Here is a 22168-nt window from a genome sequence, read left to right on the forward strand (position 1 = left end):
TATCTGACTTTAGAGAGACTAACAGCAACAAGAACAGAGACCTGTGCAAATGACAAAACAAATGCCAGAATGCTGCAATCTACTTCAGCATCAGGCACACTATTGTGCTCATTAGTAAGTAATGTTTTAAATAACCAAAACAATATGGAAAAACAGAGTTAAAATCACAATGATGATGAAAATCTTACAAAGTCAAAAAAACACCAATTTATCCCCATGTGACGCAGATAAATGCTTGGTACATTCTAATCAAAATTTACAAAACATAGTTTGGTAGCTTCTATTATTGACCCCAAACCTTTGAAAATGGGAAGTAGCAGCCTGCTTAGTTAGGCAAGGAGTTCAAATAAAAGCAGAAGTTGGTTGGAACAAAAACCTGCAGCCACAGTATGTTCCTCGGGACTAAATTTGAAAACCACTAATTAAAGATTAGAAAAAGGGTTTTCAATAGATATATTTTCCTCTATAGAAATGCAACTTGACAATGCCAATGTATGGGACCTTCAATTCAAATTGACAGGCAAATGCTACCAAATACAGTATGAAAAGATCTATTGGAAAAATAATAATGCGTATTTATGTATTGGCAATTTTAGACAATTTTGTTTTCCATTTTGACAGTTATAAATTAAACATAAGACTTTGAAAGCAATTTCAACCAGAGTGTCCTAGGAGTACTCACTCAGGGGCACATGAAAATATAAGTAGGAACCCAGGAAAGTTGGTTTTTTTTTCACGTTCTTCATGAAAATACTTTATTTTAAAGACATTCAGAGAGCTTCTTGTTGTTTCACTCAAACTGTACTTGGGTACCAGTGCAGGAGATTGATGCTCATAGGTCTACGTCTACACTAATACATTTTCATTTAACTGAAAACAATCCCTATTCACACTAGCATTTTCACATTGTTTATGAACATATTTCCGCCCACACTGAAATGACCAAACAAGCATATGATGTAACCGTTCACCTCCACTGGGCGTGCGCACATCGGTAGGAATGTGTGTTATGAATTTTGTTTCTTTTTAATACCATGTTGATTGTTGCCATGCATTTTGTGCAGATTCTGACTTAACAAGAGATTTTCTGTAGATTCCATTTGCGTGATATGTATTTTTTTTCAACATATTTGTTATATTTTATTGTATGTTCACATCTCATTCTTTGTTTTCGTTGATGTCATAATTAGGCGCTGCTATTGCATTCTTTGCCAGCCATGACGTCAAGTTAGCTCTGGTATTAATATAACAACAACTAGTGTGCCTGCAATCCCTCGATGGATGTTCCTTTCTGGAAAAAATAAAATCTAATTCTTTATTAGTGATAGTTACCTTGTTTTTTAGTAGGCCTAGTATCAGTTTTTTTCTTCATCCTTGAGTTTCTTTTTGCTCTTTAATTAATATCACTTTGATCCTCTTTTGACTCACTGGCTTTGACTTCATTCCTTCTTTTACTTGATCCTCTCCTGGGCTCCTTTCTCCTGCTCACAATGGTCCTTCAGGCTGTTTCTTATGCCCATAACAATTACTATGAAATAACAAAAATTACATTATGGAGTTTGCACCTTCATATTGTGTTTGTGTGGATTTCCTCAGGGAGCTCCATTTTCCTCATCCAGTCAAAACACTGAGGTTGACTAAGGTCCTGAAATGTCCCCGGTGGGAGTTTGTTTCTGTGCCCCTTGATGAATGGCCTGGTGGTCCTTCCAGGGTTGGTTCCATTCTGGTAGCAATTTCCTGAAAAAAAATACAGATAATAAAAATACAATTGGATAAGTGCATATTACATTTTTTATTCTGTATTATATTATTATCATTTTTCTTTACTCATCTAAATGCATTTTTCTTTTTCCATGCCCTGGAGGATGTCCCAAAATATGACAGGCAGTAAATCTCCATATGGCAAAATTATAGTCACTCTCTGAACTTGAAAAGAAACGGCGTAGTTAAAAGTGGGTGCAGGAAAAAAAACAATGAGGAGAAAAACCTTAGTTACTGTCAATCAACACTGAGCTGCTCGCCATGACAGTCTGACCTGCTGCTACCAAGAGTGAAATTGCTGTGGCGTGTGCTGTTTAGGCACATTTTGTGAATAAAGGACATCAGAGGTCACTTAAACAATGACTAAGCAATCACTTGCCCAAGAAATATTTTATTCTTGATGTTGTGCGTTGTAAAGCCACAGAAACTTAGCATTCTTCTTACCAGAAAGCCAAGAAATAATGTTTACTAACATGATTCATCATGGATGTGCTGTGCTACAAAGATGGTCAAATTACAAATATCTTAGCAATCTTATATTTATGGGTTTAATACTGACTGATTTGCATTGAAAAAAATATTTTATTACCATAGCTGATGAAGTACACATACTGTATTTGGCAGTTCTTTTGCTTAGCTAGTAACAAAGAACTCACTTATTACATTTTCTGGGCAGTGAACATTGCAAAAAGTAGAAAATAAAGGTCATGCATGGTCTGGAATGTACTGGAGCTCAAGCAAATTTCTCTCCAGCCTTCATGTTTAATATCGTTATGTGTTTGAGGTCATGAATTATAGATGTTGAAATTTTAAATATACAGCCATCCTATTGACAACATTTACCCGGACAGCCTGTTACTTGTATGAGGGCTTAATGTGTGCAAGCTATGGGCCATTAGATCCATCAATCTTATGCGATTCTCTGACAAGGAGTGTGTCACAAGGATGACAAAAGTACAAGAAAAATAGGAAAAGGATCTCACCATGTCAAAGAGGGTAAGGTAAGGTTGATTTTGCATTCAGTGAACGTCAGACCCATGCTTGATAAAAATGAGCACAGCTCAAGAAAAAAATGTGACACAGAGAGGGGCAGTTTATAGGGCCTGCTTTAAACATTTTCTGGATTGTGTAAGGAGCACCATAAAGTGACTTATTGTAGGAAAACTGAATTAATTCTTGGTAGCAATTTCATATATTACTCTTACTCACTGAATGGCTAAAATATTTCTACAGTCATTTTCCAAAACCTCGTTTACTCAATTTTGCTAATCTCACTAACATTAATGGTTGTGAGACAGGGATCAAACCTGGACAGGACTGTGATTAATTGTAGTGTTAATCATGCGAACAAAATCAGTTTAATATTGCCTAACCTGTACCTTTTTCCTCAATCATTTAAAAAATGTGCAAGTAAGTATTACCATATACATGATGTGAAATGTTTGTTTTAGTTATTTCATGTTGAGTTTTATGTGTAATAGTAGAAGTGCCACCTCAGAGCTCCTAAAGTCTGGGTTCAGGTTCTGCCCCGGCCATTGGGTGAAGTTTGTGTACTCTCCCTGTGGCTCTGTGGGTATCCTTAGGTACTCCGATTCTGCTCCTACATATTATGTTAATTGGCACCTTACACATCTAAAGTAAATATGTTGAACTGTTTTGCCTGAGTCTGTCCTACAATGGTCACAGTTAGATTCATTTTGGTATTAATTCAGCCAAGGGATCTCACAATACTAGATTTTTTATATTTGATTCCAATACCACTGAAATTTTATGAATTTTTTGTGAGGTCTCCAAACCCACAAGCCAGAACTGATATGCCAGTTACAAAATGGATGGATACTTAAACTGATGGAAATGTGTTGAAGTGCTCATTACAATCAGAGAATGAATGCAATGCCTCAGTTCATTTTTGGAGACTGTGTAGGACCATGTATTAAAAAGTGATTAATCTTGTTATCTTTTCATCTCCTCTGACAATACAAATTAAACAATTGCCCCTCATAATAACAATGTTTGTTTTCAGTGCATGAACAAATCTGCTTCTGAACTAATTCTGTAATGAGGTAAAAGTGGCAATAACGAGACCCTGTTTGTGTGTGTGTGTTTTAGATTTTATTAAAAACTAGCAAAATACCCGCGCTTCGCAGCGGAGAAGTAGTGTGTTAAAGAGGTTATGAAAAAAAAAGGAAACATTTTAAAAATAACGTAACATGATTGTCAATGTAATTGTGTTGTCATTGTTATGAGTGTTGCTGTGTTTTATATATATAAAATACACACACACACATATAAACATATATATATACATATACACATATATATACATATCTACATATATATATATATATATATATATATATATATATATATACATATACACATCGACATATCAACATATATATATACACATATATACACACACACACGCTTTATGGGTGATGATTGTTTTACTCTTTTTATGTTTATTTTATTTTATTGTAGAATCAACTCCTATCTGCGCACAGCAGGGCAGCCGTGGGCGGATGCGTATGGTGTATTCACTCCATGTTATCGTGCATTGCGCTGTCAGTGGTATTTTGATAAAAGAATTTGAACAACATATAAGAAGCGTATAAATTATTAAACAGTAAAACATTAACATTTAAGAAGTAAAGTTACATTAAGTACTACTGCAGTGCCTTCGGGTATACCTCATTTTTTGTTTGCCCATTACATGCTTAAATGTATACATTTTTTGGTGCACCTACCTGAGAACACGCGACATATAACCGAGCGTGGGAGAAGCATGGATTTTAAACACGCGTTGAGTTCATCTGCTGGTCTCCCTCGTGGAATAACTGGTAATGTTTGAGTAAAATCTACAGCGAGTAAAACGACATTACCTCCTATTTTTTTTTTACGATCTCTGAGATCTTGCTTTTTTCGGTTCAAGGCTTCATAAGCTCTTTTATGTTGTATGGTGTACTTATCCCAAACCATCATCTTTGAATGTTGCAAGACTTTCGCCTTGTATGTAGATCGGGGTAATTACATTCATTGCATTCCTAGTCTGAATCACAATCTGATTGTATGGGTGGTTACCTGGCACTGTAGGGTTGCCACCCGTCCTTTAAAATACGGAATCGTGCCGTGTTTGAGAATGAAATTGCGCGTCCCGTTTTGAATCAATACTGGACGGGATTTATCCCGTATTTTTTTTATCTTTTTTTTTTAAAGCAGCGTCTCATGCAAATCATCCCACACGCATTTTATGAAGATGCCTCCTTTCCTACTTTTGATTGGGTAATACTTGATGTCATCGTTAGTTTGATTGGTGTTTTTAACTGTCCACTGAGGAGGGCGTGTCTTTTAAGTAGAGTCTGCAAAGTGTTGGCACTGAGATGTGGCGTCAGCGCCATAGTTGAAGCCCCTAACGTTGCGGTCAGCAAGTCGGCTAACATCCGCCATGTGCCGTCTTTCAGTTGCGAGAAGCAGATCATAGAATGGTTGAAACTGTTGCCCCTAACATTGCGCCACGGCGTGTGGTTCGTTTATACCTCGTGTGTTCTCATTAAACTTTTATCTCGCGAATATGTTATTGCAATCCGCAGCGGGAGCGTTTCTATAAACTTAATTTAAACTTACATTTTACACCGTGCTTTGTTTCCCTTATGAACATGCTTGTATGCTTAACTCGCTCCGTTCTCAATTGTTTAATTAATTTTTTGCTCTTCGCTGTTTGCGGCTCTTCCTCCATTTCCCCCTACTTCGTTCTTTTATCTCGCGAATATGTTATTGCAATCCTTAACGGGAGCGTTTCAATAAACTGATTGAAAATAGTTTTGCATTTACCTTTTTAGTAAAAGGCGAGCTTTTAAGCCTGAGAAATCACCCCGTAAATGCACACGTTTAATTGGACATGTGTTAATATGTATGGTTACACAGTATTAAAAGACAGTGAACAACGTCAGTTACCTTTGTTCCCGCGTTTGATAAAAGGTGAGCTTTTAAGCCTGAGAAATCACCCCGTAAATGCACACGTTTAATTGCACATGTGTTAATATGTATGCTTACACAGTATTAAAAGACAGTCAAAAATTAACGTCATTTACCTTCGTTCCCGCGTGTGACTCGTGCTGTAAATGTCTTCCTTGTTTTTAGTTCACGTGATTACGTAGGAGGCGTGATGACGCGATACGTGACTCTGCCTCCTCCATTACAGTGTATGGACAAAAAATATGTTCCAGTTATGACCATTACGCTTTGAATTTCGAAATGAAACCTGCCTAACTTTTGTAAGTAAGCTGTAAGGAATGAGCCTGCCAAATTTCAGCCTTCCACCCACACGGGAAGTTGGAGAATTAGTGATGAGTCAGTCAGTGAGTGAGTCAGTCAGTCAGTCAGTCAGTGAGGGCTTTGCCTTTTATTATTATAGATTACAAGTATATGTCCTGCAGTCACATCCTGAAATTCTCAAGCCTCGAACACAAAGCATTTCCAATCATGTTTTCTGCTGTTTATTGTTTCGACAGTTGTTGATAGGGTGCTGTAGCATCACCACTGTGAGCCATTTTCATATGTTGTATCTATCCATCCATCCATTTTCCAACCCGCTGAATCCGAACACAGGGTCACGGGGGTCTGCTGGAGCCAATCCCAGCCAACACAGGGCACAAGGCAGGGAACAATCCCGGGCAGGGTGCCAACCCACCGCAGATGTTGTATCTATTCACATTGTTATTAATGTACATATTATTTGTAGTCCCACATGGGTGCAGTACTGATTTTCAGTCGTTACTACAAATACTGTAAAAAAGCGAATACTTTTGTGTTTTGAGGACTTTGATATTGTCTTGGTATTGATGTATTGTTTCTTGTAACATCCCTAATTCAGCCTTATATGAGTGAGCTACGCAATGAATGGCTGTCTTATCCACTTGCTGTTTCCTACCCTAATTCAGTGGTAGGTTCTAGCTTCATGTAAATCCCATTAGGACATCATGGATTCAGAAAAAATATCATGGATATTTACAAATGGATGAAAGTCACACATTTATTTAATTGAAACTCAGCTTCAGAAATTAGATAAATTAACAGTTTTATATTTTGAGATAAAATAAAAGTCCACATTTCCTGAAGTACTTTTTTGAATCATCTTAATTTTTTAGGACTTGTGAACATTTTACATCTCTTAGGGTTTTGTGTGTACAAGAGATGATGACAACCAATGAGTTCCAACCCAGAAATGTAATGCATACAATATGTCCACTTGTTAATTTGCTGTCAAAATGAGGAGACATTGCAATACTTTGGGAATCTGAAACTGTACTGAGAAGTCTTGTAATCCATCTGAGATTATTTGTCGTATAATCTGACATCTGAAGGTGACAAGATTCAGCAACTGCAGGCATTGTTTGGTATAATTCTTGAACCTGAAGTCATGCCATGTGCTGCTGGCCTCAAGCATGACCCACTCTCATTATTAGGTTTAATTGTACACTAAATTTTGATGCAGAGGCACACTGTGACGACATGCACATCATTTGCTCTGTCCGTACAATTTTGTTTTGCTTTGTGCTGAGCACATGTTACTTCCATTATAGGTAAACCATATGTATGGCAGCTGCTGAGCTTAACTGGAAGGACTGCACAAGCACAAGTTGATTATAGGGAGACAAAGACACCCCCACAGCTTCAGGAGAATTTCAGGAAGAGCTGCAATACTTGATAAAGGAAAAAAAAAAAGAATGAGGGGGAGTATCGTGGCCATAATCAGGATTAACAGTTACACTTTTGGCTGGATTAGAAAAATAACAAGGCTCAAGTCTTGAAGAAAGATCATATCCCAAAGGAAATTACTGAATATCCACCTGAGCTATCAGCTCCAAGGGTCCTGTCTCCATGGTTACCTCTTGGTGAATCCAGAGAAGCCTACAAAACATTGAAATATAACTGGTTTATCCTTATTAATGGGGCAACATGTTCTTCCCCCATCATAATATTATTTTTTCTGCATCAGTTTCTGTTGTCAATTTGTTAATAATTGTCCTAAAATGGGTGACTGTGACTTTCATGACTTGATTTGATTGAGTGCGTTTTAAGAATTGTTTTATATATTATTGTGCTTAAGATTTTGCACATAATATTTTATTTGATTGTAGAGAATGGTGTTTGCCTTTGGTTGTTGTTTACTGTAATGTGTACAGATCTTTGGGAATGCATGTATTTCTCCAGTTTTACCCATTTTGGCTGGTTTTACTGTTTTTATTTACTTACTTTTACTATGTTAGCCCGGTTGATTTTGAGGTCAACCAAGTAGGGGTGTCTTAGAGTTAACATAGATCCAATTAGAAGTGTATAGCGTTCGTCTTAATAGTGATGGCCTCACGTGACAGCTATTTTTCAGAAAGTTTAAAAACTGAGCTTTGCAATAGGAGACGATGCCTGGTTGTGACTTTCCATAGCTAGAATAATACCAGAGAGACTCCAGATTTAAAAATTGTATGTTTATTATTAAAATAAAACTGAAAGTACAACACAAGTTGCATAAATAAACAGTTCACAACTACTCCAAGCTTTAGCTGCCCCACTGGGCCAAGCTACCACAGGTCTTTTTTTTTTTCCAAGATTCAAGAGTATTTATTGTCATTTCTTCCATATACAGTAGTACAGCATACAGTGAAACGAAATAACATTCCTCCAGGACCATGGTGCTACATAAAACACAGGACAACGAAGAATCCACGACACATAACATAAAGACATAATATATAACAAGGTGCCTGTGAGTCAAATGTGCAAACATTTGCAACACTGCAGAACAGAACACATATACTGTATCAGATATCGGACCAGTCCATGAGTGTTCAGGAGTCTGACTGCTTGGGAGAAGAAACTGTTACACATTCTGGTGGTGAGGACCTGAATCCTTCGGTACCTTTTTTTCAATGGCAGGAGTGTAAACAGTGAATGTGAAGGGTGTGTTGGATCATTCACAATGATGGTGGCTTTGCGGATGCAGCGTGTGGTGTAAATGTCCATGATGGAGGGAAGAGAGACACCGATGATCTTCTCAGCTGTCTTCACTATCTGTTGTAGGGCTTTGCGATCTCTGACTGTGCAATTTCCAAACCAGACAGTGATGCAGTTGCTCAGGATGCTCTCTATGGCTCCTCTGTAGAATGTTGTTGGAATAGCTAGTGGAAGATGGGCTTTCCTCAGCCTACGCAGGAAGTAGAGCCGCTGCTGGGCTTTCTTGGTTAAAGAGCTGGTGTTGTGGGACCAGGTGAGGTTCTCTGCCAGGTGGACACCCAGGAATTTGGTGCTATTGACACAGTTGAGCCATCAATGTTCAGTGGTAGATGGTCACTCTTAGTCTTCCTAAAGTCAACAATCATCTCCTTTGTTTTGTCTACGTTCAGAGACAGGTTATTGGCTTTACGTCTTGGAAAATCAGTGGAGTGGCTTGCCTGCTTTGCTCCCTCTTTAGAATTCCCAAACCTTCTAACTTTCTTTGTCTTTCTTTCTCATGAACCTGGCCTCCTATTTATACTAGAACTCCCCCAGGAACACTGTCCCCGGCACACTTCATTCTAATAGGCAGCATGGTACCCTCGAGGCTACTTGGGTATGACAAGACAATCTTCTCACACCTGAATTTGTGGATTTTTGCCCTTCTTCTCTGCAGATCCTCTCAAGCTCTGTTGATTGGGTTCAGGTTCAGACTGTGGCTGGACAACTTAAGGACATTTACAGAGTTGACCCTGTTGTCTTTCCTTTATGCTCAGGGTCACTTTCCTTTGGAAATTGAACTTTCAGCCCTGTCTGAGGTCAAGGGTGCTCTGGAGCAGATTTTCATTAAGGATGTCTCTGTACTTCACTCCTTTCACCTTTCCATCATCCCTGTCTAGTCTACCAGTCCCTGATGCTGAAAAATAACCCCACAGCATGATGCTGCCCCAATTATGCTTTACCGCTGCAATGATAAGGTGCAGATGATGAGCAATGTGCAGGGTTTCCTCCAGATGTGACACTTAGAACTGAGGCCAAACAGTTCAATCTTGGTTTCATCAAACCAGAGAATCTTGTTTCTTATAGTTTGAGAGTCCTTTAGGTGCCATTTACATACACCAAGAATATTTTCATGTGTAGTCTGGCCACTCTGACATAAAAAAAGATTAGTAGAGTGTTCCAGTGATGGTGATCCTTCTGGAAGTTTCTCCCATCTCCACACAGGTTCTCCAGTCCTCAATGAGTGTGACCAAACCAGACAGGGTTCTTGGTCATCTCTCTTACTAAGGCCCTTCTCCCCCAATTGCTCAGTTTGGTCAGGCAGCCAGCTGTAGGAAGGGCTGTGGTTGTTCCAAATCTCATCCATTTATGAATTATGAAACCCACTGTGCACCTTCAATGCTACAGAATTTGTTTTGTAAAATTCTCCACATCTGTGCCCCTGTCTCTAAGGCCTGCAGGCAGTTCCTTCAACCTCATGGCTTGGTTTTTGTTCAACTGTGGGACTGTCTATAGACAAGCATGTTCCTTTCATAATCATATGCAAAGTGTAAAAACATCTCAATGATGATCAACAGAATGGGATAATCAGAGCCAGATTTCATGTGTCCTTGTAAAGGGCATGAATACTTGGGTCAGAGTGATATTTCAGTTTTGTACTTTTAATATTTTCGCAAAAATTCTCAAAATCCTGTTTTTGCTTTGTCATTTTGGGGTGTTGATTGTGAATAATTTAAATGATTGTAGCATAAGGCTGCAACATAACAGCATGTATAAAAAGTGAAGGGGTCTGAATACTTTCTGAAGTCACTGTAGCTTCTCCCTCATTTTAATAACGTACTGTAGGAATCTCTCCTTCTTTCTCACAGGGTGCCATATTTTTTCATCTGTTCTGATGTCCCAGGTGAAATCCCACAGAGACACTTAATATAGTTAAAGGGTTTAGCACACCCTAGTGGGGCTCTTTTCCCCATGCTGGCGTATTCGTATACATCTTCATTTCCTTTTCTGTCTCTTGTAGGCTCTATCTGTGCCTTGCTTCTGTCCCGAAGTGCACTGCTTTGATCCTGATAAATCCTGATAGTATATTTTCACTTTTTCTTATTACCAATGTAAGCTGTGTGAGCTTCTTGTGGTCAAGATGTTACTTCTTTCTCACCATATTATCCTGAGTAGATCAGTAAATCTGCCGGTGCTTTAAGGAATTTGGAAAGAATTTTATAAGAATATGAATTTGAGATTTGCCGGTGCCTTTACATGAAAGCATTACCTAAGCAAAGGTTTTTTTTTTTTTTTTTTTTTTTTATCTCATTCAGTTTTACTTCAGCATTTTTTTATTCTTATACAGTGTCATGTTTTATGTGGATTTTATTAAAATGTGCAGAATTATTTGGTGCAAATTTAATAACCAGTTAATGTTTTATTAAAATCTTTTTAGTCAGTCAGTCCGTCATTTTCTAAGTGGCTTAGTCCTGAACAGGGTCACAGGTGGTGCTGAGGTCTATCCCAGCTAGCATAGGGTACAAGGCAGGAACAAACCATGGAGAGGGTGGCAGTCCATCACAGGAGTAATATGTTATCAATTGTTATTAATGCATTGTCAAACATGCATAATTTAACTAGATCAAAGCCCATTACACTTGAAGCAGGAGCCACACTACCTCACCTGCTCTCACTCACTCATACATGGCCAGCTTTAGAGAGTCCAGGTCATCTAATCCATAAATCTCCAATGTATGAGTAAACCTGGATTACCCACTGGAAAAACCACACTTACTGTAGACACAGGGAGAACTTGCAAACTGCACACAGGCAGTAAAAGTGCCAGAATATGAACCCATGAAGCCAGAGCTGTGATGCAGCAGTACTAATACTGTTTCTAACTGGGAAATATAATATGTTGATTCAACCCGCTGATTTCTTCCTCCTTTCTTTTACAGGCTTTTTCCTCTACGGGAACAAGGATTAAACTTTTATGCCCAGGAGCTAACTCAAGATGAGATAAAGGTAATGTTATTACTAGCAGAATTGGACAGTGTAGGCTGAGTTTAGCCTCTGAAATGGATTTGCCAAAGCCTGAAGGGATGAACTTAGGCCTGACTGACTGTGGAAGAACTAAGCTAATACATTTTCTTGGTATCTTTGTGTAACTTAAGCAGTTTAAAATGCCTAATGACATGTACACAACTTTGCATATATAAAAATTCCTTTTTGTAGATCTGTTGCTAATTATCATAGATAATGTTTTGCTTTACCAACAAAGAACTACATTGGGCATTTAGAGCCCTGCACACCTCTGCCATTATAACCTCACTGAAATATTGAAATGGACAACAAAATTGTATTCTCTCTGCTATACAGCTTATATGAAAGGAAAAGGCCATTAATATTCTCAAGAAATGATATCCAAAAACAGAAGTATCATAAATTCCATCAAGGCTGTTTATACCAGAAAACTGTAAGAAAAATGCAGGTATTATTATAGAAATCTACCATTTTGTTCACAACCCTTTAAACCCAGAAACAGCATGGGATCTGAGTAAAACAGAAAACATCAATAATTTAAAAGATTTTAGCAGCTGTGGTGACTAAATAATTTATAGAGCAGGTAGTGTCTGCTGTAATCATCTTAGTCTCAGTTTTTATTCTGTTTGAAAATTGGTTTGTATCTGATATGATGTAGCATAAAAATGCTATTGTAAAGATAGAGCAGTACTAATACATTTGCACATAAAATGTTTACAGCTAAACTTTGAGATCTGTGCTTATCAGGTTGGGACAAAAAGATCCAAACAAAATAAAGAGTTTCCTTCCTCTGTGTAGTGAATTTCTGACTATCGGCAGAAGGCTTAGCTTCAGGCACCCATGTGGCAGCTCCTTGCCTGTCTCTGAAAATCTTTAAGTGAATTAGAGAGTGAGCAACACGTACCAATAACATGCTTTGTGCAGATGGCGTTTTAGGTGTGTTTGCGTATAATGTGAAAAGCACCTACTGAGGTAGCCACGTCTATCTGTCTACATGGAACACCTTGGATCCCAGTGGACCACTTTTTTTTTTAAACTTAGCACACTTATTCATCAAGGGCATTTGTTAGGATGGTTCAATTTTCCTTTGAAATATCTCGACTGCAGCATGCTGTACACGTTTTTGAAATTTCAAAATCTCCCATTTAAAAGCATTAACAAGTTTTGCAAACATGTGCAGGTTCAACTATGAATTAATTTACTGTGTCAGTTTTACCTCTTATCCTGTAGAGTTCATTTTTTCCTTTTATACTTTTGACAGCCTCTCTTGACAGGAGACAGGGAAACACCTGCAGTCGAGCACACTGGAGCAGATACACCTCACTGCAGGACGTGGGATGGGGTGGTGTCAGACGTGGGTGGGGATAGTTGACTGTGGATGGTACGATGTTAGATGTGTATTTGTTAATTCAGTGATATTCTTTATTTATTCAATACACTATTAATGATAGTGTTTATTTATTCATCACAGTACAAATTAAGTAATGTCTCCTTATGGTACTAGAATGCCTTGTTATATGCTAACATCTGCCTTCTGCCTCTGTTCAATCCCACGCTTGTCTCTTAAGCTACATGGCATCTTGCGTGAACCTCTGTCACAGAATTTCACTTCTCCTGCTTCTTGAAATCAATCTGACATGATGTTCATATCTGTACAAGTAAACAATAAAAAGCATCTTAACTTTGTCTTAAATTCAGAGATATATGAAAGATGGCTTAGTGACATGTCATGCTACAGTGACTGAGTGTGTACTCCAAAAACACCCTCACGGCTGCGTTATCTAAAGATCATAATGATTCAATATTTCTCTGACACTGTAATGTATTATCAAAGCACCACAATGATACATTATCTATCCTGTTGGGATGCAGCCAGCAATTGCAGCACTAACCTTTTATCATCTTCAGATACAGTACTTTGAAAAAATTTATGTTTAAGAAATTTAAACTCCAGTTAACCACAGGCCCGCCACATCCAACAACAACTAACAACAGCACATGAATCGTTTTTGATCACTCGAGTTGGAATCTGTTGCCTACGAAAGCAATTTCAGCCACACGATTCTGTAAAATGGTGTTAAAAACATTATTTTATGTATGCAGATAATATATGTAATCATTATTGTTTTTAAATGTGACTTACTGTTATAAAAATATGTCATAAACAAAATTGTGATAACAAACTCTAATAAAGTGACTAGAAAATTTAAAAATGCTCCCATTTTCAAGCCAGCTAATCAACTCTGACTGTACCTGAATGTTCTGCCAGGTGTGCATTGTTTTATTGTTTGAATTTGGTGCAGTTGAAAGAGCTTCTTATGCTTTACATTAAGAAGAGTCCTTTGAATTCTTCAACATAAATCTTTATCCAAAGTAAGTTCAAAATTATAATAGATAGATCCATCCCTTTGTCAACCCACCTTAGGGTTATGGGTAGCCAGAACCTATCAAAGCAGGACTGAGTGCAAAGGAGTAACCAATCCTGGAGGTACTGATAGCCCATTCACATCACCATCTTAGGGTCACCTCCTGTCTTAACTTGAACATCTGTCGTATGTTGGATAAACAGTGGGGTATCCATTTAGAAACCCCTGCAAATATGGAGGGAAACTGCACCCTCTACACATGTTCTGGCTTAGGTCAGGATTTGACTCCATTCTTCTGAACGTGTGAGGTGGCAGCACTAACCACTGCACCTCCCAACCACAATGCAACTGTTTCCATGTTTTTTTGCCTGGGGCACAGGTAGGTTAAATGGCTTAATAAGATTCACCTGGTTGGTCAGTGGTTGAGATTTAGTTTTACAGTTGCTGCTGTGTTTTATCTTCTGCCACACTTTTTCTATGCAGGATACTAAGGGGTATACAGAAAGACCTTCATCCCAGGCTTAACTCAGAGATTAAAGGGTTGTAAAGTGTCAACCTCTAAAAAACATGTCAGCGCCATCCAAGTGGAAAAAATGATCACCTATTAAAAGGTGCATTTAATGTGGGATATTAAATGAGGTAGCTTCAATTTTTCAGTTTTAGTGTTTATTTTGGTATTTAATGTGGCATTTAAGCAAATCCACAGGTCTCAAGTTCATTACACTCCTTTTCAGAATGATGTTTTAAGTCATTTCATACCTGTATCCTTATTAAATACAGTTTCAAAAAATATAGACAGGCATAAAGGGAATTCTTTAGGATGGAGATAAGAGTTTTGTAGAGAGCATTTTAAGGTATTCGTTAAACACTGGATGGCATACGATGCAGTTGTCAGAAATGCTGCCTTACAGCTGCAGAGTGGATATGGCATCAATGCTACCTTACGAGTGACCCAGCTAACCAAACATTAGTTACCCGTGCTGCTGTCCAACTGCAGAAGCCTGCATTAGAATACAGGCCTGGGCATTCCCTGTGTGGAGCTTCTTTGTGTCTCCATTCCTTTATTATACCTGCCAGGGTAATTGGCAATGCTGTGTTAGCCCCCTGGGAGTGAGGGTGGGCATGTCCTGCAGTGGACTGGCATCTCCTATGGGGTTTGTGCCTGCATTATGCCCAGTACTGCTTGGGAAGTCCTCAGCCATCACAACCCTAAAGTGGTTCAGTAGTGGATGGATTGAAGGATGTTTAACATATAAAGGAGGTGAAAAAGTGCAAGGGAAACTCCATACATGCTAATAATTTAAATGTTAAAATGTTTACATGTTTAAAATTTTAAATTTTTTAGCTGTTGATAAATTTACAAATGGGACAGATCTGAGAAATCCAATGTGCTGTAGGCTGTAAAACGTGTATTAAATACATTCTTAAAATGTGTCAATAAAAACCATGCAAACCTTTTGTTGATTTCAGTATTTTTAATGATTACTCCTAGTTAAATTATTCCCATTCTAGCTGTTTTCTTTTGGGCAGGAGAAAGGTGTCTGTTACAAAAAGGAGTCTTTATGCCGTTTGTTTTACTAGTCTATAGCACGTGCAATGGAACAAAATTTTAAAAACAAATAAAAAGTGTAAATATAATGTTAATCTTTTAATGTATTTTATGAGCTCAAATTGGCAACACTAAGTAGCATAGAAACTCCTACCAGATGGAGCAGCCGTCCATGAAATAGCCGGCCTTATTAACAGTTGTCATGTCTGTTTTCTAAACCTTCAGTGTGGTGGTCAGGGTTCCAGGGAAGCAGGAGCTGAAGTTTATCTCCGTAGAAATGGAAAATAATCACACATGCAGTGCACTCAATAAGTGATAGATTCATTGTTTATTTTAATAAATATGGATATATTGTAATAAGTGTTTATAAAGTTAATAAAACAAGAACTTTCTTTTTGACAATCTGTTTTTGTAGGGTTAGGGTTATATATTTTCAATATAATTTGATATTTGGACCGAGATAACCAACAACTATGAATTTAAAAGAAAATAAATATGTATTACATATAAACATATACATATTTGTGATTAAGTGCTCTGCAGTGGCTAATGCACACGCACACACACACACACTGCATATTTATGTAGCGGGATAATTTGAAAAGACAAGCAAGACCATTAAAATCTGCAAAAAAAAACGGTGGTAATCTCTTCAAGATGCTTGGAACAAACAACCAGCCAAGATTCTTATAATCCTTCACAACGTTGTACCTAAGAGAACTGATGCTGTTTTAAAGGCAGAGGCTGGTCACACCAAATATTGATTTGATTTGGTTTTTCACTGTCTGTTGCTCTTGATGGTACATTGTTTGAATTTAGAAATTTTTCACTTCCTTATATTTGAAAGCATCTTCATAACATGTGCTTAAGACTTTTGCGCAGTACTGTACATGTAATACAGTACAATAGGTGATCCCCTTCACATTATAAATTTTTGATTTACTCGTTTGTTTTTGTTTTTTTTTTTCTGCCTGGTAGGAGTTCCAGAACAACCGAGAAGCCAAAAGAAGATTTATAATAGCATACACTGTGATGCTGGATTTTTTTGGAATAAAGCTGCTTGATAAAAATGGAAGTGTTTCCAGAGCCTCAAACTGGTGTGAACGGTTTCAGCACTTAAATGAGTAAGTGTCAGAAATAAAAAAAAGAGCTAACCTGTTATAACCAAATACCTGGTATGGGCTTCCAAATATCTATAAGACACTCCTGTTTATGTTGTTGTCGTTCTGTTGGCCCCCTTATTCAGCAGTGAGCTTTGTAGCAAGTTCCATTTTTTATAGAACTATTCACTGAGTATGCCTTGAATATATCTACAGCTGTAATGTATTAATGGCAAATTACAAGCCATACAGCATTTTCATATAGTACATAAAAACGTACATCAAACTCACAAGTAATCATAACTCCAATAATAACATAATAATAATTCACAGTGGAGGAGAGGCAACAAACAACATAACATGTTGCAGTTGATTAGAACTAGTGATGGGCACACCCTCCTAAATTCAGTTTGCCTCACGTTTGTCAAAATCATACAAATGTTAGGGAATTTCAACAAACACAGCAAAATACATTGAAGCCAACAGAATCCATGGAGAAGGAGAAAGTGAACTGAACTGAGTGCATTATAATGATGCAGGGGTCTTTTAAGTGTCCCTGAGTGTTAGAGAAATATCTGCCAAGTACGCTGGACTGATTATTGTGACCAAAAATGTGACCTGAGCTATGAGACCACAGTGCTAACCTTCTTGAGATAAAATCATGCACGATACTCTGAGTCCTTTATCTTTCTCTGTGTCTCCTGAGTCCCAATCACTATGACTAACTAACACTCACAAAGCCTATGATCCAAGGGATCAGTATTACATACTTACATACTACCCAATCTGCACTACGTAGCGTGAAGCATAACATGCTTAATCCAGCAGTGAAGACACAATGTACAATTACTTATGCGGAACAAAGTAGTATTATCATTATATTCTCATTAGGGTTAGCTGTTGTACTCTTAAAATGAAAATACTGCACGTTTTTTTTTTGTTTTGTTTAATGCATGCAGGGTGCAAAACCAGCTAGAGTACCTATAGGGTAGTGATATCACGCATAAATGTTTACACTTTAAATTATTCATGCATTTGCAAACAGATCTGGCAGTGCTGTAACATGTGAGATGAAGTATGTTTGCAGTACCCATACATGAAAGTTTTGTGCCTGCATGACGCAAATCAGGCAGGTAGCGCATATCTAGTAGTGATATCCCCATCTAACATAGCTGCTACGGTTCAAAGACATCACACTGGCCTTGGAAAGCATCATGGTGCACTGGGAAAGAAGTTAGTCTATGCTGGCAGCACATGTTGAGGAAAAAAACTTTCTCTGTCTTCAAAGAAGACAGTAACGAGACCAAGATGAGAATGCGAACATTTCTTTATTTGCAATTAGTTATGGACAAATGTCTCAGTCAATGGAGTGAGCATTCAATTCAATAATTCCATCTGCTTTTATGCTTTTTTTTCCTGATTATATCACCTCATCTAATACCTCACTTCATCCGACTCTTAATATGTAGAACATTATCATGTCCTACAATCAACTAATGCCACCAGTAATTTCTGACTTCTGTCTATTCTCCCATTATTCTGAACACTGCTTCATTAAGAGGGGCGTTTAGCGGATTGTCCTACTGATCTTAGCACCACTTCGTAGAAGGGTGTATGGGCTTTCCCATCAGTTTATCCCCACTTTCTGGAGGGGTGTTTGTTATTCATTTACCTCATTCTAACTGTGAAAACTGAGGTTGGTAGATTCTGTAAGACGAGACAGAGACCTCATGTGCTGTCAGCTTTTAGTTACATTTAGTTAACCTTGAGATGCATTACGGTCCTTTTCCTTATGCTTAATAATTCATTCTGTTATGGCTTCATATCTATATATACTTATAAAAAATTGTAAAAGATAATTACATATTAACTAAAAATGCAGCAAACAAGGTCACCAGCGAACTCAACAAATTTGCTACACAAAAAGCTTTGGCAAATTTCACCGATCAACACTAGTTAGAACATACAAAGTCACAATCAAAGTCAGATTTCTCTGATGACATAATTCAACCAACCGCAATCCTGCCTGTAGGGTGGGCCTAGAACTTCAAAGAGGTATCCATCTATCTATCATATAGTGCCTTTCATATCTATCTATCTATCTATCTATCTATCTATCTATCTATCTATCTATCTATCTATCTATCTATCTATCTATCTATCTATCTATCTATCTATCTATCTATCTATCTATCTATCTATCTATCATATAGTGCCTTTCATATCTATCTATCTATCTATCTATCTATCTATCTATCTATCTATCTATCTATCTATCTATCATATAGTGCCTTTCATATCTATCTATCTATCTATCTATCTATCTATCTATCTATCTATCTATCTATCTATCTATCTATCTATCTATCTATCTATCATATAGTGCCTTTCATATCTATCTATCTATCTATCTATCTATCTATCTATCTATCTATCTATCTATCTATCTATCTATCTATCTATCTATCTATCTATCTATCTATCATATAGAGCCTTTCCTATCTATCTATCTATCTATCTATCTATCTATCTATCTATCTATCTATCTATCTATCTATCTATCTATCTATCTATCTATCTATCTATCTATCTATCTATCTATCATAGAGCCCTATCTCTCTTTCTGTCTGGCACTTAATAGATCACAATAAAGTAACTCTATTATATTTTTATTAGTTAAATTACTTGCTTGGAGTTACACAGGGAGTCAGCGGGGGGTATTAAAGCAGCAGTCTCGTCTCTTGCAGTTGAAACCTTTGGGTGTTAAGTCACTCTTCCCACTTGTAAATTGAAGTGATATCCTGTAATTTAGATTGGATTGTGTTAAGGAACCACCCAGAGGATATCAGGGTGGAGTGTAAATGGCCTTTTATGAATATAGGAGCTTTCAGCCAAGAAGTAAGTTGGGTCAAGTACTCACTTGCAGAGAGGCAATGCAAAAAGTTTAAAATACAGTGAAGAATTTATGGCAAGCAGACAGCATTTTCTCCAAGAGTTAGCCTAGCAATTCTGATTAGCGAATTCTTATAAAATAGTGTTTAAACATATTTCTAGGTATTATTAATAATTGTTTTGTATCACAAAATACATATATTTTTATTTCCCTTGTGTATACTTGGAGGTCCTAACAATTCTTCCATCACCTCTTACTCTGACAGGTCTCAGCACAACTATTTACGAATCACTCGCATTTTAAAAAGCTTGGGGGAGCTGGGGTTTGAGAGTTTCAAAGCCCCTCTTGTAAAGTTTCTTCTGAAGGAGGCTCTTATAGAAGAGACAGTTCCCAATATGAAGCAAAGTGCCCTGGAGTATTTTGTGTATACCATCCGAGACCGAAAAGAGCGGAGAAGCTTGCTGAGGTTTGCACAGCTACACTATCGACCGTCTGAACATTTCATTTGGGGACCCCCCAAAAAAAGGAAAGCTGGAGCCAAAATTAATTGCCCTGTGGATAAAATGTCAGTGAAATCAAAGCCAGAAAAGGATTCTGTTTCAAAAAACACTCCAACTGCTCCCAGCAATGAGGAGCAAACAGGAGATGAAACAAAGAAGAGTGATGAAAGTTGGACAGACGACCAGGTCTATACAGGTGACAAGCAGAATGGTGGATCTGGAGAGAAACAGGACACTGAGGAGAAGAGTTATTCTGATGAAACACAAACATCTACTGAAAATAAAGCAATAGAGGGTGACAGCAGCAAGATAAAATCTGTGAATGGGGGAAAAGACGAAAAAGATGCTCTGCACTAATCAAGCCCCAGTGTGTCTTTGGTGGTGTCAATGCCATTAAATAAAGTGACTGCAGCAATACATTATGCTCTTTTAAAAAGGCTTATTTAATGTATAATTTTGAGACCTATTTAATGTGTAAATGGTGGTGTGCAGTATTTTCCTGGTTTTAGGCTATACAGTTATCCGTGACGGTAGCTCTTGAAGTGTACATTTGGTTTCAGAAATCCATTTTTTCTCTTTGCGTAGGACGAAAGGCCTCTGGTGGCTTTAGTCTTTTAGTCTTTTTTACTTCTTAATCACTGACTATTTGCCTTAAGTAAAATGAGGATCTGTTTGATTAGCACTTACAGTTACTGAAGCTCAAAACCCCTAGACTAGTAAGTACAGTAGAAAAAGGATGGATGGAAGCGACTATCACCACATCCCACACTGTGTTGATTTGTTTGTTAAAGAACTGAACAAGCGAAACATGTAGAGTCAACTATTATTCATGTATTCAAGAGCATGTGTTATAATCCCAAGACACAGGCCTTCTTAAAATTCCAGGGATAATTAAGGCTGCTGTTGAAGATAGAGCCTTCATATCTGAGGGATGTCTAAACATGCATTAGTGTAGCATTGCAGACCTTTATTTCAGCTGTCGGACCAGCTGTCCATGCAGCAAAAGATATGTTAGTTAAAGTGTAAAGTGCAATTGAGGCAATCATCTTCTCTGCCTTTTATTATTCCTTTCCCATTCTCTATTTGCTCCTGGTGCTTTGCTGTGGTGCTTGGTGCCATGACTCCTTTGACCATGTTGCTCCTCCAGGCCATGCAGCTTAATGTCATTGTAGTTTGTGGAACTTTTAGCATTAATAGTGACAAAGACACAGTATCATCAGACCATTGTACGATAATATCATGGTTAGGAACATGTGTCTTATCATACTGTAGGACGCCCAGGACCAGGAAAGCAGCCAAGTGAATTAGTTCAGTCAAATCTTGAGTTTGATAATTCAAGAGAACACTGAATCCACAAAGTTTCTATTTCCTGCAAACTCTAATGTTTGGAACTTCTCTATTGCTATCACATGCCCTTATCTCTTGTTAGCTTAATTTCAGTTATACTCCTAAATTTAGCTCAATTAACGTTGATTGATGTTTCATGGGGATTAGTTGTGACAAAATATATGGATCATTTTAATACTTTAATACTGTACATTCAATATGTGTCCATACTTGATGCATGGTTTTTGTCATTTTCTGCTGCCGTTTTAAGTTTGCAAATCTGTGTGACGACCCTGACTCCGTCATCAGAGAAGATCACTGCATAAGAATAAACTGAGACTAAAGCAATTAAGTCAGTGGAAGAGACATTTGTGTGAATTTGTTGAGATCAGTCTGAGACGTTATAAAGTCAGCTGACTGTTTTCAATACACAAGTGTAATTTTTAAGCAGTCAGGCCCTTTTCTAGTCAAAGCCATAAATCAATGTTTTTTTCTCTGGATATTATACTCTACAATGGGGTTTTTCTCAGAGTACTCCTGTTTACCACCCATATCCAGAGGCATGTGGATGAAATCTGGCGCCTTTGTGAGTGACAGTGTGTATATAAATGGACCCTGTGATGGACTGACACCCCATCCAGGACTGATCCCTGCTTTGT

The 22168-nt window shown here is 37.7% G+C and overlaps 1 protein-coding gene across 1 annotated transcript in view; it reads left to right on the forward strand.

Annotated features, from left to right (window-relative positions):
* The window catches only part of ogfrl1 (opioid growth factor receptor-like 1), a 120356-nt gene extending 98495 nt beyond the window's left edge, over window positions 1–21861 (forward strand). The window contains exons 5-7 of the mRNA XM_028820397.2: window positions 11691–11757; window positions 16669–16814; window positions 19949–21861. Coding sequence (XP_028676230.2) covers window positions 11691–11757; window positions 16669–16814; window positions 19949–20540 — 805 coding nt within the window. The 3' untranslated portion in view covers window positions 20541–21861. The remainder of the gene's footprint in view (window positions 1–11690; window positions 11758–16668; window positions 16815–19948) is intronic.
* The last annotated feature ends 307 nt before the right edge of the window (window positions 21862–22168 follow it).

Source organism: Erpetoichthys calabaricus, chromosome 15 (genome assembly GCF_900747795.2).
Source record: "Erpetoichthys calabaricus chromosome 15, fErpCal1.3, whole genome shotgun sequence".
Taxonomy (NCBI): Eukaryota; Metazoa; Chordata; class Cladistia; order Polypteriformes; family Polypteridae; genus Erpetoichthys; species Erpetoichthys calabaricus.